This window comes from Cydia amplana, chromosome Z (assembly GCF_948474715.1).
Source record: "Cydia amplana chromosome Z, ilCydAmpl1.1, whole genome shotgun sequence".
Taxonomy (NCBI): Eukaryota; Metazoa; Arthropoda; class Insecta; order Lepidoptera; family Tortricidae; genus Cydia; species Cydia amplana.
Genome location: NC_086096.1, coordinates 34,449,044 through 34,468,736, shown reverse-complemented (window position 1 = coordinate 34,468,736; position 19,693 = coordinate 34,449,044). Strand labels below are relative to the sequence as shown.

General features: G+C 37.6%; 1 protein-coding gene across 1 annotated transcript; it reads left to right on the top strand.

Moving 5' to 3' along the window:
• Positions 1-482: 482 nt before the first annotated feature.
• Positions 483-19,374, top strand: LOC134661236 (protein obstructor-E). Its single transcript, XM_063517220.1, has 5 exons — positions 483-615; positions 16,474-16,532; positions 17,267-17,429; positions 18,024-18,218; positions 19,118-19,374. Exons 1-5 carry the CDS (start codon positions 567-569, stop codon positions 19,336-19,338), a joined length of 687 nt encoding a protein of 228 aa, XP_063373290.1. The 5' UTR covers positions 483-566; the 3' UTR covers positions 19,339-19,374.
• Positions 19,375-19,693: the final 319 nt, after the last annotated feature.

Here is a 19,693-nt window from a genome sequence, read left to right as displayed (position 1 = left end):
AACTAGTTGAAATCTAAACTATAACGTATTTAGAATGGATCTAGTACGTGTCGTCTCTTGTGAATATCTTGAAGTTCGAATGCGGCAGTAATTTATTCAGCAAACATTACTTTTAAGGTATAAGTATTGGCAAACGCAAAAGTAGTGTGAAATCGACAGTCTGAAGGAAAGCTTCAGAAGCCCTAGTCACGAAGTCAATGACATATCAAAGCAAAATCAAAACTATAGCCAGTTGTTAAGTCGGAATGGGTCTCCTGAAGAAATGTCATGCCATGTAAAAACTGCGAAATGCTATTACCGATTTTGTGTGTCTCCGATCATAACACTTTATTTTACCTTAAATTTTACCCTAATAACACAAAATGACACATAAAGAAGGATAAACACAAGACTGACAAGATCTGCTTGACCAACTATATTTATCATAAACATTGACTGAAAGCATTGACTGTCAACCCTATTGTAACCAAAGGGTTAATCCTTTCGCGCACTGGAAGGGAGTCGCATGCGCACTCGCGACACACGGCCAGTGGTGCCGCTCTGACTAGCAAGCGCGGACGTGCAACATGAGGACCAGTGCCGGAATAACCTGTCTACTCGCCTGCGTTGCTTTTGGTAAGACTTTTGTTTCTTATGTCACTGGCCAGTTGGTGGTATATTTTTTATGCATTGCTTAAAACTGTGAAAAATATGATCGATACACTAGGCAGTGTGTAGTTGGCGCCTTTGACAATAGTAATTACGTTGTGCTTTTGATTTTCGGTAGTGCAAAACTTAAGTAGGCTTGTATACACCTTATCGCACGTACAAAAGTAATGTATAGTCAGAAAAACTATTAGGTTAGCACCCTTGCATACATTTTTGTACGTAAATACATACGTACAGCGATAGTGTGTAGGTGAACCCTTTGAATGGAAACTAGCCCATTATACAATAACATCCCTTTGATTCAGCGAAATGGTTACCAAGTTCCGTGCAGTTTAAGGTACTTAGCTTCTTAGAAAAGTACACAAGCTAGGTATAAACGTTGCATTTATTTACTCTCATTGATATTTAATAAAAATAAAAATAGGGAAGTATGCTTAGTAGACTCATTAACTCAGATAATTACTCAAATGGAACAAAGCACTTTCTTTTCGTGATCACAATTAATTTTGGCTTCACTTTCAAAGTACCCACTCAATGACCACGCCATGACCAATTCATAATGATTACCTAGATATCCGTAAACGAGAACCAATTATGATAATCTTTTACATAAATTTCATGAGGTACTAGCATTTGTAACTGGTTTGTTAATATGTGGCAATGCGTATGTTCCTGTTTTTAATTCTTCGCGTGTTATGGACAGGACATGTAACCAAGCAAAACTAGTTATTCTTGTTTGCTTTTTCTTAAGAGCAAACAAGAATCTAATCTAATCGACATATGGGGCATTATCTATGAAAAGGGACCTTGTTGTCAATGGCACTTACGCCGCACAGCGTCGCGCGGCAATGTATTTATATCGGAGCATCGTTAATAATGGCGTAAGCGCCATCGACAATAAGGCCCCTTTTCATAGATAACGTCACATATAGCATATGGTATAGTTAGGTATATCGAATATTCAATAGCTGCTAATCTACTGAATTTACTTCAAAATTAGACTTACTATGATCCTTTTTCGAAATTAAAAGACTTAACATCCTTTTTAAATATACCCTACTTGAATGATACCTATGTAATAGGGTAATATAAAGGTTGGTTGTCAATAAAAAATGAGTTCCATACTAGAATAAAACTGTTTACCTAAGCTTCACAAGACACGTTTATAGTAAACACTCGTTTGACCTAACATTCGGTGACACAAATTTAATTGAAACAGTAATGGAATAGTAAATTAAGTAAAGGATTTTATAAAAAAAATATTTCTTTTAATGATAATGTCATTTGTGTTAATGTTGGGTCAGGCTATTGGGTTTTAGTAAATTATTTCTAAAGAACCATGCACCTTTTTTCGGAGGTCAACTCAAGGACATTCACACTTTCATATGTGTACCTAACATACTTTTGTCTCAACCCGTATACTTATATCCAATCCAAAGTTGTTGAAGTAAAAGCTCCATGGAACAGTTGCGTCACACAACCAGTTGCCACAGGCTTTATACATTCTATAGTAAACACAAATCTAAATCATAGTGTAGCACAGACACAGAGCTATATACGAAACAAATTACTTATTAACCTCCTATTACCTATAATACAAATAAAATACCTGTAAATTTAAAAACGAGACAAAATTATACTAGCGCTCTATGGTGAATAAACCATTTACCGAAAAAATGTACTCAAATAGGTTCCTCCCTTTGTTGGGCACCACATACAGACACAGATATATGTGCCTGTTTGTGCTAAACTTAAATACTTACATTAGTACTTATCTTCTTGCGTCAAGTGTTATAAACACTTTCATCTGTTGATATATATCCTATAACTATATACTATGATCAAATTGAGGAATTGGTAAATAGATGAAAGAATCGCTGCTGATACCAATCCGTGCGTACGTATAGGTAAATTCATAACAGGTGGCACGAGATTTGTACTGAACTGTCAAATTTTTTATAGAAAATCCCCGCTAGGTTTCGTGAAATTACCTATGTAAACGGTCCTACAGCGCTGTTAGCAGCATTCCTTAAATCTGCACAATTGCACATGGGTCATAGCCATAGCTAAACATTACGCAATGTTTACTCTATCCGAAGCGCACGTTTCCTATACATTATGTTAGTGACTATGTAGTACTACTCTATAGAGTTTAGTTTCGTAATCGTACTATGTAATCGTCTCCCGAGAGCCACGACCCTGTTATTATAATTTTGCTTGTGCGAATTTCTCCGTATGCCAATATTGTGTCTAACTCTTACTTAAGTATCTAATAATCGTAAAAATATTACAAGCAGCCCAATTTCATCCGAGAAAGTGTCAGATGCTGAAGTGGCTACTTTTGTGAAAAATGGCGATTATGTTATGATTTTTGCTAAAGGGAATATTTATTCTCCTAAAATATTTACCAAAAAATTGAGCCACAATTGGACCATACCTACCTAAGTAATAAACATAATTATACGTATGTTTTCTTTTAAAGCTACATTTTTCCTCTTGTATATAACAGTAGCCTATATACCTAATTGTAGCGAATAGAGTTAATAGTTTCCTCCGGCCAGTTGCCCAACGGATTGGAAAGGTGGCTCAAGGCCCACACCTGTGCGAACGACATTAAAAAAAAATCGGGCGTGCCCGTATGCTGTTCATTTAACAATACCTAAATGTTATTTTAAATAATCTCTAGAATCTCGTATCTATATACGAGGCTATTTGAATCTATGATAGTTGTAAGCTTTTTGTTATAGCGACAATAGAAATATAGCAGCACTCTCTTGGTACATGTTTTTCAATAAATAAATATTATGTAAATAAAATCTAAAAGTAAATATGTATGGCTTGGATGATCTAAAAACGTACGAATCGTCATAAAGTAATCAAGATAGGTACATATATGTTTAGTTAAAATTTTGAGTTTGATTAAGGAAAATGCAAAGTGTAAGCAAAGTGTTTATGTAAAATTCTTGTATGTTTCTTGAGCAACAAAAGTAATTATATAACCTAAAAACATAGGTGTTTTAATATAATTATAATGAAATATGAAACCCAGACTTTAAACCATCAAGCTTTAGACATTATACCGGAAGCTCTCAGCCCATAATAGTTAATTTTTTTAGCATTAGAAAAAGACTACGCGATCTTGACGTGTCTTTTAATTGGAAAACACTTTTGAAAAATAAGTCACGGCAAATATGTAACAATTATGAATCATAATTATACGATTATTTATATTATTTTGCTTTCATAAGCAATAGTTACTGATTTTTAAAAAGCGTTTTTCAATTAAAAGACACGTCAAGATCGCTAGTCTTTTTCTAATGCTACAAAAACGAACTATAGTGACGCGATATGCCGCATGGACAAAATCGGCGACGTAAGACCTACTTAAGATTTCTGTTTATCAAGGACATGTAATTATATACAATCGTGATATAATAGAGAGCTTTTCAGTCGAGTACCGTGTTTAGGCCACGAAGCTTGCTGAGTGGCCTAATTAAGGTACGAGATTGAAATGCTTGATTATATCACTATTGTATACAATACTTTTTACACGAGTCAACTAAAATCATACTTTTTCTACTATAAAATCTAAATAATGAGACATAAATGGGTAAAGTAACTCAGTAGATCAAAAATATGGTACAAAAGACACCAACGCCCTTTTTATTCATTAAAAAAGCGGCCAAGTGCGAGTCGGACTCGCCCATGAAGGGTTCCGTATTTAGGCGATTTATGACGTATAAAAAAAAACTACTTACTAGATCTCGTTCAAACCAATTTTCGGTGGAAGTTTACATGGTAATGTACATCATATATTTTTTTTAGTTTTATCATTCTCTTATTTTAGAAGTTACAGGGGGGGGGGGGGGACACACATTTTACCACTTTGGAAGTGTCTCTCGCGCAAACTATTCAGTTTAGAAAAAAATGATATTAGAAACCTCAATATCATTTTTGAAGACCTATCCATAGATACCCCACACGTATGGGTTTGATGAAAAAAAAATTTTTGAGTTTCAGTTCAAAGTATGGGGAACCCCAAAAATTTATTGTTTTTTTTTCTATTTTTGTGTGAAAATCTTAATGCGGTTCACAGAATACATCTACTTACCAAGTTTCAACAGTATAGTTCTTATAGTTTCGGAGAAAAGTGGCTGTGACATACGGACGGACAGACAGATGGACAGACAGACAGACAGACATGACGAATCTATAAGGGTTCCGTTTTTTGCCATTTGGCTACGGAACCCTAAAAAGTAGGGCGTTGATGTATTTTCCTCTTGAACGCGGCGACACGTGATTGGTAGAATTCATTATAGTTGACTACAGCGTTTCGTAAGAACTCATTATAGTTGAGTCAAGAGCCCATAGTGAAAAGTGTATGATTACAGTTTGGTATAGGAAGTCTTAATTCAAACATAGTCGTCGAGTAGAAAAATAAATACTTGTGTGACATCTACAGGGGGATTTAGTAGCTATTCTAAAGAAAACGTTGCCTTCTTCACAACCTTTGTTGTATCTTCGCTTTAGTATTGAATTAGTTCCATGTAACAACGTTGTAATAAGGAAACGATGCATATCCTTCGAGAACCGGACGGACGTGGATACTTCAACGGATTCTCGATTAGAAATCGTGTAATAGGTAAAACTAACTTGTTTACCACGATTATAAATCGTGTAATTTTTTAACCTTATCAGAAAACTAGAGACAAACCAAAGAAAGTCTGCAGCGCTAGATTAAAAGTAGTTTTTAAAAATCAGTATGCGACAACACCACAGAAAATGGATTAAATAGTCTTGATACTTGTGAAATTTCTACCATATTTACCGTCTATGAAAAAATTAAGCTGTATGCACAGCTTAATTTTTATGGTAAAATAAATTTCATGCCAACAATAGATGTCACTATTAATATGTAGACATATACTAATATTGATAAATAATATTGGGAGAATGTGACATTTGGCTTCATCAAAATTAATAAGCTTTTGTAATATCCGCGACGGCGGTAAATAGGCACAGAGGGTCTACCGCGAACACCGAAGTTCTCAATATGCGAGCATCTTTCTCTTTTACTCCCATTAAGGCGTAATTAGATTGACAGAGAAATTGCCCGCAATTTGCGAACTGAAGTTTTCGGAAAAACGAAATAAACCATTAAAACAATAAACATATATTAAAAATTAATTTTAGCTTTAACTAGTAGGTACCCATGCCGTGAGCATAAGCATGGAGGTTGTGGGTTCGAGCTCAAAACCCGGCTAGTACCAATGAGTTTCTCGAAATGTTAGAGGAAGTTCATAAGTATGCCTATACCTATTAGGTGTGTTCAATTTGCTGTGAAACCTTAGTCTAAACCAATATTATATTATCTAAGTAGGTATACATATGGTGAAGTATTAAGATGTTTCATTCCACTTACCCGTCATCAACTCCAAATTTTGTAAACATTGTCGTTTTTCAGCTTGAATCGCCTCGTGCTGACTTTTTACAAGTGTAAAATTATTCGTCATGCGGAAAAGTAACTCCCGCACGCCGGTTTTGTAAGGTTTCACCATGTTTATTCCGTTCATCACAAAACACAATGAATATTTAAACGATTTTGACAAACAGATACCATAGTGCATGACGTTTACTGACTGCTTAAAAAACATTGCCAAATGTAGTTCTTTAATAAAAATTTTAATTCGATGTCAAATTATTGCGCTGCAGACTTTCTTTGGTTTGTCTCTACTCAATATTTCATAATATTTAACCATGTTGACGGTTACTTTATGCAATTAATGGAATAAATATAAATATTGTTTGTTTATAAGCACAGACAAGACATCTTCTAGACTGAGCATAGTAACGCTACCCCCTCTGCCACTATATACGGTAGTTTTACTCCATCTTCGAGTCAAAGTGTCAGAATCCCGTGCCGTGATTGGTCCGTGTCTTTGAACGGACCAATCACGGCACGGGATTCGCTCACGTCGTCCCCCCGCACCCCCGTATTTTTGGCAGCATCGGTTTCATGAAATAATTGCTCTAAACTCCGTCTAGAGGATTCCTAGTCTATGTTTATAAGTTATAAACCTACTTATGGCGTTATTCATAAACGCACTACAAACCGTCATCGTCAAAAGCTCAGTTTCCTTAAGTCTAAATTGTAAACATTATATTTTTATTTATAGTTTTATTAACGTGTCAACGTGGGTTCAATTGAATTCATGTCACGGCTGCGTGCGAACAAAAATGCAACTAACAAAAATTGTGAGCCAGCTCACGTAGACCAGGTAGCGCTTTGTAAAGGCACTATAGGTATGTCAGCCTTGCCCAGTCTGAAAAGCTTCTTTGTGTTTCAAATTTTAACAAAAACATCGTGCATGATAGTATAACTGTGCTCGGCAGTGGGACGTAGGCTGAATTCTTTTTTTTATCTCATCAATTACGTTATTAAATAAAACTTGCAAATTACTTACCTATGTCAATTACTATTAAGTTGTGATTTATAAAATAAACGCTAAAGTTTAAATCAGTATTCACTAATCTTCATTAGGGGATGATTGCAGCCATTTTATTTGTTTTAAAAGTTTGACACTCGTTTAGTAGGCCGATTCTAACGTTAGAAGCTTACGTCGTTAACTATTATGTTAGAATCGGCCTCCTATTTGATTACGCTCGGACTGAAAAATGACATGCGTGCATTTGTTTGTCTCGCTTGGAGCGAAACGTTTGCATAACGGCTCAGGAATGGACAGTAATTAAACAACTATTGAGGAGTTATTACGCCAGCACGTAAGCCAGTAAGAAGGTCAAGTCGCTGTAACTCGTAAACCTGCTTAAATAGCCTATTTATTACATATTAATCTTATATAGAACAACTTTTTTTAATGTTAACATTTGTTAAATTTCGTTTATTTCTAACAAACACAAATGTGGAAATGCCGAGACAAAGAATTATTAACGCTATGTTAGATTTGACAGACGTATATGAATTATACCATCATTCATTAGAGATTGAGATAAGTACCTATAGCTATTTAGAAATACTGATTTATGTAACCTTTAACATCATTGTCTGACAGCGACATTTCTAAAACGAATTCGATATGAATATAATTTATTTTAATAGCCTATATTATATCCCACTGCTGGGCCTTTGTCTTCCCTGTCTTTCGCCACTCGTCAAGGCTTTGTGAGTATAATTATAAAGTTTATTTCCATCGGAGCTAAGATATTAAGTATGTTGACTTTTTTAGCGCCCCACTCTGAAATTAAAAATATACTTCAGTTCTGCCACTAAAATAAAATTACGAAAATTGTACATTATTCCTCAGGTTAGTCGTTCGATACCTAATTTTCTTTAGAAAAATCATAATTCCTGTCATCATCAAGCTTATACCCAGTAACATTTGTTGGCGGATACTGCTGTCCTTGGACAGGAATGTTTTTTATATCATAAAAACTATTAATTGCCCTTATGAGTTTCCTGGCACGTTTAATAAGCTGTGTGAGAAAATCAAAGGTATAATTACACGTAACGTATTGTACTTATCTGAGGTTATTAATGCAGCGTTAAGTTTCAATCTAACACATTGTATGATGGAAAATGGTACTTTACTGTCCGAAATTTGACGTAAACAATATTAATAGTTAAAACCACCTCGATAAAACGAATATTTAATTACTGTTTCAATTTTTGTTCGTGGTATGGGGCCCAAACTACCCCAAATTAACTTAACCCGCTTATTTGATATTTACCGCTAGCTTTTCGGTGAAGGAAAACATCGTGAGGAAACCTGCATACATCTGCGAAGAAATTCAAAGGTGTATGTGAAGTCCCCAATCCGCATTTCATACCGTAATAGGATCAAGTGTAGGGCCCGATTCGGATTTTGTAATAGACATCTATTAGATATCTTTTAGTCATCGCCAAGATACGATAACGATATTTTTAAGATCTAACCTGTCAATATTGACATTTCCGCGATTTTGGAGATACTCTTGAACGATTTCCACAAGATATTACTTAGAAATCTAATTCACATCTAATAGATATCTAACACGATCTATCGTAAAAGTGACATTGGTTGCCCGAATTGCGCTGCAAAAGAGAACTAGTTGAAATCTAAACTATAACGTATCTAGAATGGATCTAGTACGTGTCGTCTCTTGTGAATATCTTGAAGTTTGAATACGGCAGTATAACGATCTCCCGCGCCTGCTTTTTACGACGCCATTTTACACTCGTCCCTGGAAACTAACAACATTTGGTCACAGTTAATACGCTTTCCCACTTAAAATGCGGACGTGATCCTTTCAGACACTTTTTACAGGTTTTACTGTATATATGTATGTGGCACAAAGTAACGCGAAAGCTCATAAACGCCCGCAGCGTTTGAAGCGTTGAAATGTCCCGTTTGTTTCCTCATTGTGCCGACGTGTTGAGTCTATTGTCTCAGCGATGCTTTCCATCTCGATCGTTATGTAATGCACAGCACGGTTCGACGCCGCCCAACGCAACTGATACAAAACAGTAGAATAACCAGATTTTTAAATTATATACCTACTTATTTTGTTATCATAGACGATACAACAAAGTACAATCAGTAATAACCTTATTTTCAAGTAGCCAGTTTATTTTATTTGAAATCTAAAATTATTCACTTGTTAATGTATTTAGGTATTTTAAGAAAAATATCGATCACCGTGAAACTGTCTTCTACCCTTTGTTAATGTTGCAAGTTAAGTACCTACGGCACTAATGTAGTTGAGTTCCGCATGTTACTGAGGTCAAGTTGTAGTCTGCAATTGCACAAAAAAATACTATAAATTAAATTAAATGCAAACTCACATTTGCTCAAAATATCTGGGAGACCGAGCTTTGCTCGGAAAACCTACAAAAACTCAAAAATTAGCGTTTTCCCAGAGGAAAGACCTAGTTAGATCGATTTTTCGCCCCCGAACACCCCTATATACCAAATTTCATCGAAATCGTTAGAGCCGTTTCCGAGATCCCCGAAATATATATATATATATATATATATATATATATATATATATATATATATATATATAAATAAACAAGAATTGCTCGTTTAAAGGTATTAGATTAGATAGATAGATAGATATGGCAAAGTCAGTAGCCGTGCACAAAACGGATGCGCTGTGCCTGTGTTGTTGGTGGAATAGCAGTCGTGACGTTCACCCCGTTATCTGATTCGTTGAGGAAGATCGCTTTTCACACTTCTGTTATAATACGCGATATATTACAGTGCTATGTTCTTAGTAAATGCACCGTAACACGCAATTATTGTCAAGCAAAATGTCGTTACGTAAAAGATTAATGTTGTTTAGATTCACACCACGCGGGTGGCAAAACTATGTAGTAGTAGTTAGTAAGAAAAATGCGTTATTTATTTAAGTTGGTACCTAAATATTGCTACGATTCGACGTATGAAAATTAAATATAGGTACATAGCTCAGTACGAGTACTGAGTTAAAAGTTTTTTATTTGATTTAATTTATTAGCACAGTTGGCAAATAACTTGGGCTAACTTGCACATAGACAATCTAGGCGTGGCTCAACGGAATTATACGCTATTCAGCAACCCACTCGATAACGATATTGAGAAATGGCGGAAGGCTAACAAACGTGTACTTCGCCATCTTATATAACGTATTCAAATTAATTAAATAATCCTGCGCATCTCAGCATTTATGTATGAGTGACTAGCGAGACGGAGGTATGCACATGTACATATATGTCCTGCCCGCATACCGGAGCGGCGGCGTTGCAAAAATAATCATACTACTATAAGTAACTGAAATAACATATAGTCTCACCTCTATTAAAGAAACCCTCTACAATTGAGACAGTTACTTATTTATATTATACCTGACTATCTGAGACACTGGGTAAGTGGAGTAGCTCTTTAAGTTAGAGAAATTTACAGGATGCTTAAGGTCTCGGTTATCCAGGTTTCCCAGTATACGAGTATATCTAAATGTTAAGGTCTAAGTTAATTTTTGGATTTTGAAATGATTTTTTGCAACACGGTACAATTTTAATCAAAACGAACTAGTAATTAAGTTGATCGGAAATGTCAGTCGCTGATAATAATCCAAAGGTCAAATAAACCGGAATTTTGATATTTATATCATATCAATTAAATAGTGACCTCAATAAAAAAAATCTGTTTCTGAAACTACGAACTAGTTATGAATTAAGATCTGTTTGTGGTCATATAATTTCCATACAAAATTACCCTGTTGCCTGTTATATTTTTACGTATGGTTGGATATGAAAATAATGGGCAACACATTACCAAAACGCTCTGTTATCAAGACGTTTTTTTTTATGATAAACTGATCGGCGATTGGCTCTAGACACACCTGATGGAAAGTGAAGACAGAGCCTATAAAACCGATTTAGATAAAATAGTGGGAGTGGGAGTCCGACTCGGACTGGGACTGGGAATGGGAATGGGAGTGGAAGTTGGAGCAATATACATACAAATCGTTTAGCACCAAAACGTCATATTATGTTGTGTCGCGATTATCATCGAGTTAGGCCATCACCAACGTTAGTAGACTAAATGGAGAGCCTAACAAAGTAGTATTTTAGCCCAAAACCTAAAATAAATGAAGTATCTACCTATCACTAAAAAGTAAAAAATAAAATAAAATAAATAAAAAATAATTAAAAAATTAAAAATAAACAAAAATAAAACCAAAATAAAATAACTTAATATAATATCTTTTTAAAAAAAAGGGAACCGCCTTCAAAAAACCAACCCACTGAAAAGTACAAAATAATTTTTATATGGCACCCCTTTACGTGTCCAGTCCCTATCCCACGGCGTAAAGCAATTTTTTGCCAAAAAGTAATTAATACCTAATAATAAGAAAATTAATAATCATCCGGGTAATTACTTAGTTTTTGAAGTCGGTGCCAAACCAAAATTTTTGAGAACCGATATTTTAGACAACGAAGAACGCTGTACTTACTTGCATTATAAAGACATACTTAGTTTACTCATTAATTTAGTTCTTGTAGGTACTACGTACTCGTATTGTTTTTCTGATTGGTAGTAAAGACTGTTTTTGTTGGTTTGGCACCGCCTTCAAAATCTAAGTAATTACCCGGATGATTATTAATTTTCTTATTATTAGGTATTAATTACTTTTTGGCAAAAAATTGCTTTACGCCGTGGGATAGGGACTGGACACGTAAAGGGGTGCCATATAAAAATTATTTTGTACTTTTCAGTGGGTTGGTTTTTTGAAGGCGGTTCCCTTTTTTTTAAAAAGATATTATATTAAGTTATTTTATTTTGGTTTTATTTTTGTTTATTTTTAATTTTTTAATTATTTTTTATTTATTTTATTTTATTTTTTACTTTTTAGTGATAGGTAGATACTTCATTTATTTTAGGTTTTGGGCTAAAATACTACTTTGTTAGGCTCTCCATTTAGTCTACTAACGTTGGTGATGGCCTAACTCGATGATAATCGCGACACAACATAATATGACGTTTTGGTGCTAAACGATTTGTATGTATATTGCTCCAACTTCCACTCCCATTCCCATTCCCAGTCCCAGTCCGAGTCCGACTCCCACTCCCACTATTTTATCTAAATCGGTTTTAGCAACATAAATTTGTTGGTAGGTATACCGATAGCATGGCCACCTACCGGGTCCAATTGGTTTTTCAAACTATCCATGTACTGTACACTAAAACCTTCTCCAGAATGTAACAAACACTTTTCTGAAAACCGCATCAAAATCTGTTCAGCCAAACGCGAGATAATCACGAACAAACATACACACATAATTACGTACATACATACGGGTCAAACTGAGAACGTCCTTTTTTTAAAGGCAGTTAGAAAAAAGTTCATCGACCCACCTAGTGGAACTCCGCAACATAGGCACACGACGACAAGTCGGTTAACCAAAACAAAGTGTGCCTATGTTGCACCAAACCTAAGTTCCACTAGGTACAGCCAGGGTTCAGCATCAGCTCTATCTTGGGTACTGCTCTCCCAAGTGCTCATCAAGATGTGACAGATTACCAAAATAGCGTGGGCCTATGTTGCACCAAACCTGAGTTCCACTAGGTACAGCAAGGGTTCAGCATCAGCTCTATCTTGGGTACTGCTCTCCCAAGTGCTCATCAAGATGTGACTGATGACCAAAATAGCGTGGGCCTATGTTGCACCAAACCTGAGTTCCACTAGGTACAGCCAGGGTTCAGCATCAGCTCTATCTTGGGTACTGCTCTCCCAAGTGCTCATCAAGATGTGACGGATGGCCAAAATAGCGTTAGCCTATGTTGCACCAAACCTGAGTTCCACTAGGTACAGCCAGGGTTCAGCATCAGCTCAATCTTGGGTACTGCTCTCCCAAGTGCTGATCATGATGTGATGGATGACCAAAATAGCGTGAGCCTATGTTGCACCAAACCTGAGTTCCACTAAGTACAGCCAGGGTTCAGCATCAGCTCTATCTTGGGTACTGCTCTCCCAAGTGCTCATCAAGATGTGATGGATGACCAAAATAGCGTGGGCCTATGTTGCACCAAACCTGAGTTCCACTAGGTACAGCCAGGGTGAACCCTGCCAGCCAGGGTGGTTTGGTGCATCAGCTCTATCTTGGGTACTGCTCTCCCAAGTGCTCATCAAGATGTGACGGATGGCCAAAATAGCGTGGGCCTATGTTGCACCAAACCTGAGTTCCACTAGGTACATCCAGAGTTCCACTAGGTACATCCAGGGTTCAGCATCAGCTCTATCTTGGGTACTGCTCTCCCAAGTGCTCATCAAGGCGTGTCGGATGACCAAAACAGCGTGAGCCTATGTTGCACCAAACCTGAGTTCCACTAGGTACAGCCAGGGTTCAGCATCAGCTCAGATCTATGTATACTAAAACCTTCTCCAGAATGTAAGAAACAGTTTTCTGAAAACCGCATCAAAATCGGTTCAGCCAAACGCGAGATAATCGCGAACAAATATACATACATACATACATACATACATACATACATACATACATACATACGGGTCAAACTGAGAACCTCCTTTTTTTTTGAAGGCGGTTAAAAATGGAGCTCACCGGTTCAGTAATAGCCTATTCACTCTAGCTTTAAAGAGACCGAGTTTAAGTGAGTGAGTTTAAGTGTATGTTCAGCCACTTTTGAGCACCTTGGCTGTTGCGATATATCTGTTGGCGACAGGACAAGGCGTGATAACAGTCTTAACTAGCTATAAGCACTTTCCGCAACCTTGCTACACTTACGGCGCCCCCTCACTTACGCGATACCTGCCGTTACGCCGAGATAAAATGCTGCACAACTCATAATTTTATGCACTAACTTATTAGTTAGTACATTAAATTTTATTACGAAAATTATAAAATGCCTGCCTGACTTAGTTACTTTGTCCGACGGTCTGAAAATACAAATAAAGTGTTTCATGAAAACATTGAATATCTAGTGCTGAACTTTCGAGTCCTAAGTTGCGGAGTAAATCTTTAATTAAATTATTAACACTGCGTTGACTGAGTATATTTAAAAGCTTTTACTTAATATTGAACTTTAACGGGTTTCGGTGAGCCTACTTCAAAAAGCCTATCGATATAAGAATAGTTCCCATGCTCAAGAACAGTGACATAACAATGCGTTCAACTTTCGACATGAGACATTTTTAGCAGCAATTTATTGACGATTGTATGAAGTGAATTTTGTTTTTATAAGGTAGATACCTACCTACACTTATCGGCAAAAAAATCTTAGGTATTGTATTGTCTCAAGGTTTGCCAAACAGCAATAGAACGCAGCACACTGGGTGTTCGTAGAACCAACCGTGATAGAAACGCCGAACTGCGTTCTAAAACCGGCATTGTAGATGTGGGCATGAGGGCCGCCAAGCTAAAGTGGGACCGGGCAGGGCACGTCTGCCGAATGCACCCGCGCCGCGGCGCTGGACCTAACTAGCTACAGACTGGGTCCCACTGGATGGATCTCGGGGCAGAGGAAGACTAAAACGGAGAAGGCGGGACGACCTTGACACATTTTATAAAGTAAAACATGTCCTCCGAGCCAGGACAACGGATCACATTTTTTATAAATTAATTACATATTAGGCAAAGAGCTTATTACTGGCAGACAAAAGCAGACTCAGACAATTATGGTGACTTTCTTATCAGATAAAGTCGTCAAAGTACTGTAAAGGGATACGACCTAGCAGGGAGGATGTGGAAGATAGATATTAAATACGCGTAGATGATCTTTTGTATATTCTTTTCATAAATTTCAGCTAAATTACAATAATATTCGGCTAGCCCTGATGGCTGCCTCTTTCGGAATCCCGATCCGCACACCCATTCCATCTGACAGCGAGATCAGATTCAAAATTAAAATAATTATGGCATAGCTGCCAGCCATTGACCAAAAAGCTGTAAACCAAACCAAACCAAAAAGTTGCAAACCTTTACAGTACAATACTGCCGTGCTAACAACATACGCAGTAATCGCAGTTGAAAAGACATGCAATTGTTTATCTTGTTCTCTTTGAATAAGTTCTTTATTTGAACGATGATTTTCATGCAAGTACTGCATTTACTGTTAGCAGGGCAGAATATTAGAAGGTTAAAATAGTTGGCCACGCGGCATTTTAGCGGGCGGAGCGAAAGTAACGAGTGGGCAACCTTGGCGAGGCGGTACGCTGCCGCTGACCGTTTATGCATTGTTTTATATTTTTAGTCCGTGGAATTTTCAGTACCCGTATGTGGAGGAATGCTTAAAATGTTAAAATTATTGTCAATAAAACTAAAGTATTGCCATAACCCTTCGTTATCATTGGTATAAGTATAAATATACCCGATATTTAGCTACTTTACCGTTACTATTTATTTAACGCTAACTGTACAAAGACTGCAGACTAGATTAAAATCCAGTAAGGCTTGTTTTTTAAATATTTTATTCGTAAAATACAAACGAGTTATTTACACACATAAGAAAAAACGCATGGAGAAGAAAGTGCCTCGAAATGGCCTCACTATGCTGAGTGATGCTGGCGACTTCCAGCGCTGATATTCCGTTTCATGAGAGCTTTTAACTTGTACAAGAACAAGCGGGAGTCTCTTTGTTATAAGAAGTTAAATAATTCGCTAGGGTGTTGTGATCTGTGTCACACAAATTGTGATGATGTGACAGCGTAACCGCGAACAGAGTGGACAGCCCTGTGAAAAGGCTTTAGTAAAGTAACATTCTTGTGCCAATTCTCGTCGTGACTCGCTTAGCCCGATCAAACCCCAGCTACAATGAAGCAATAGGGGTTATTACCCCGCCGACCCGATGTAGACACCTGGTCACGCTCCACGCGACCGATTACACACGCCTATGTGCTATTATATTGAAAGCAGCCTCGGGTTGAGTGCGTAATAACCCCCTGAACATTGCCAATTTCGGTTGGCCTAATTAATTATGTGCGAATGATGCGTCAGAATGGGATTTATATCTTAATTAGGTAGATTTCTCCAATCACAATTGACGAGCTGATTAATTTAACAAAAACATCCTATAACACAATTTTAGCGTACCTACGTGATTACTACCACGGATGGTTTGGTGCGCAACCAGCCATGTTTTTCTGCGTTTGTTTCGGGCTATTGTTGGTTTTATCATTTATCGTAATATTATCTATTACGATAAATTATAAAACAAGCCATTTTCGCACTTATACATTTGCCAGAACGGGACAGATTTGTAACTAATATAGGTTTTCTGGCCAATTCAGTGATTTTATAACTAGTTAACTTGATTTCTTTTTTTACAGTCAACGCGGGCATCCTGCTCGAGCATGCGCCTGAGTGCCCGGAACATTATGGAGTGCAGGTAACTAACATTTCACACTATTCAAAAATTGAAAAGTAAGGCAATACAACTACCTACTATAGAAGAATCACTAATGGCACAGATGGGAATAGACGCTTCATATAAATCATTCCTATTCGTCCCCGCCTCTTGTATGTCGGCGGTCACGTGGGGCTGGGACAAATGGGAATACACCTTCGGACGTATATACTCGGATTTGAAGTTTATCATTCCTAGTTACAAGTAATACATTTTTTATAACTTTATAAAATATTACCTAACTCTATTCCTGTTCCTTTTGACTTAAATAAAGTATCTTTAACGCATTGCGAACGAACGTAACTGTTGAAAGAAAGTGTGATTCATAACCTCGTTAGGTGACAGCGATAATTGTACTACGTTGTTTTAATTAATTGCCCAGCGAATTTACCTTTGCAATAATTATGCGCATTGAAAGCGAATTACAGTTAAAAGTTAGCCAAGCGACATATTTTAATGAAATTACCTCTTTTGGGCCTATTTGTGCCAAGGTCTCCTTGGTGCACCAACGTGGTATTTTGGCTGTTATAAGGCATTTGGTACCCCTTGCCGTCTAGCTTGGTACGTTCTTTAGAGGATGCAAAATTTAATGTGCTTAAAATGTTCTGCTATGCGATTGCTTTAACTGAAAGAAATACCTAAAACTGATCTCAATCCATTAATTTGTGCACAGTTCTTCAGCACAAAACTCATAAGTATTTATTCCTTGGTTCTAGGCGTACGCCCACCCCGAACTATGCGATCAATTCTTCCTCTGCACCAACGGGACCCTGACCGTGGAGACTTGCGAGAATGGTCTGCTGTTTGACGGCAAGGGCGCTGTGCACAACCACTGCAACTACCATTGGGCGGTCGATTGCGGACACAGGAAAGCTGACTGTGAGTTTGACAATGTGTTAATGATTCTTCTTGAGAATCTATGGGTTATTGACTGTTAAAGGGCTTAGGTGCTTAAAAATATTTGAATATGCGGTTTAACGTCTTGATAAAGGCTTTGTTCAGATATTTGTGAACACAACCTGGCCGCTCTGATATATCTGATGGAGACTGCACTGATTCTGATTGGGACTCTGACGATCGACACCTGCGGCAAAAAGGTCCCGTTTCGAAGGCAACGGACTGAAGGATTGCCTGCTTAGTCTTTAAATGTTTTCTCTTAAAATTATCTAAAATGACAAACATTTTACACATAGGTACTTCCCCAGCCACAAACATAATAGCGCATGTTTAGAAGCAGAGGTGTCGTATGAATTTTAATATTTGGAGCCCTGAGCCGCTAAAAATTGACCACCATCCGCACAAAACTGACCGTTAAGTTCCCGTCCCGACTGATCCTTTTGGGCATAGGGTAAATACACCCCTGTCTAGGAGTTTTGGTTTCAATTAGTCTCGATAACTACGCCAATACATTAATGAAGTAAACATTTTTTTTATAATACAAATTCAATTTTTACACAATTGTCGTTTCTACAGTGGTTCCCTACTCTTCTCCCGGCTGCGAGTTCCAGTTCGGCATCTACCCGGACAGCGAGGAGTGCTCCACCAGCTACGTCAAGTGCGCCTACGGCATCCCTGAGCAGGAGCCCTGCACCCCGGGTCTGGTCTACGACCACCGAACCCATGGATGCAACTGGCCTGATCTGTTGCAGCCGTTCTGTAACCCTGAAGGTGAGCATGACAGCTTCAAAGCACCACAATAGGGCTTAACATATTGTCATAGCAAACATGATACTATCCTGACATGCTAGCCTGACCAGCTATCATGGTCGCATTTTTATCACCTGTCATGCTATGCGTCCACTTTCGCACTTACGTATTTGTTAGAACGTGACAGCCATGGTGACAAATGATAAAGAGCCGGCCATCTTAGCCTTACTCAATCTCAATCTCAATTAGCCTTTATTCACTGACTCGTTTGTACTCGTGACATATGATTTTATTTTGTAAGTAAATAAATAGTTGATTTTATTTTGTAAATTTTTGCTGGTCAGGTTGTCGGGGTTTCCGACAAAGGCCTCCTCTAAAGCCTTCCAATTTTCTCTATCATGAGAGCGGTTCTTGTCCATTTTGGTGGGAAATCGTCCTCCCATCTCCTTTTCAGGTGTCCCTGACCTCTCTTGCTGTATGTAGGGAACCAGTTAGAACTAACGTTCCCTTAGCCTTACTGGCTTTCAATATTAAACTGGGCTTCGGTCTCAAAGGTTGTAGGCCTTCCTTTTGCTAGACCAATTTGCTATTACGTATAGCCGTTTTGCAACCTTGATATTAGTAGGATATGAAAGTTTCTCATATCCATAGGATGAAGTTATTTATAGTGGCATGTTTTAGCACAACTGATACAACTTTGTCAGGGTCATTCCATGGTTTTGCAGTACAAGCGTTCCTTCGATCGAACGCACTGCAATAAAAGCACAGTGCCACATTTAATTGATGTTGATATAGGTACACTGCTTGTCCCAGTGTTGAGCTAAGCTAATCCAAAAGTATTAACGCGTTCATGTTCTAATATCATAAAGGAAGACAATAATTAAAAATGTTATTTATTATGATGTTTGTTATATTCCCAGCGGTCGTCGGCTTCAAGTGCCCAACGAAAGTGCCCGCCAACACGCAATCCGCCAAGTTCTGGCCCTTCCCCCGCTTCCCCGTGCCCGGCGACTGCCACCGCCTGATCACCTGCGTGGAGGGCCAGCCCCGCCTCATCACCTGCGAGGAAGGCAAGGTCTTCGACGACCAGAACCTCACCTGTGAAGACCCCGAGCTCGTACCTCACTGCGGACACGCGTGATTGCGTCATGATTGTGTTGCGAAACGAAAATGTTTCTTTCTGCCGAGTGAACTGTTTGTCAACGAATTAGTGTCAAAATAATTCTTTTATACCTAATCACCTACACTATTTATGAATTTAAAAGAAAAATGTTATTTATTTCGCTGCGACGAACTGTAAACTAAAACTAAACTAAACTAAAATATGACTTACCTTTTTATGAAGGTAGGTAACCACTATATTTTCATGAATTCTATTTGCAACAGTGCCAAGAGTCCAACGCGACGTGTCTCGTGCGTAATTTTCGTTTTGCAATGTAGTTATTTCTAGCAATTAACTTTAATACACCGTCCATTTATGAGTAATTTTAAAACCG

Bases quoted from the DNA above. Each gene is read 5' to 3' on its own strand.
- LOC134661236 (XM_063517220.1), top strand. From the start codon at position 567: ATGAGGACCAGTGCCGGAATAACCTGTCTACTCGCCTGCGTTGCTTTT. The intron at 16,533-17,266 runs GTAACTAACATT...CCTTGGTTCTAG, and splicing joins CGGAACATTATGGAGTGCAG to GCGTACGCCCACCCCGAACT. The intron at 18,219-19,117 runs GTGAGCATGACA...TTATATTCCCAG, and splicing joins GCCGTTCTGTAACCCTGAAG to CGGTCGTCGGCTTCAAGTGC.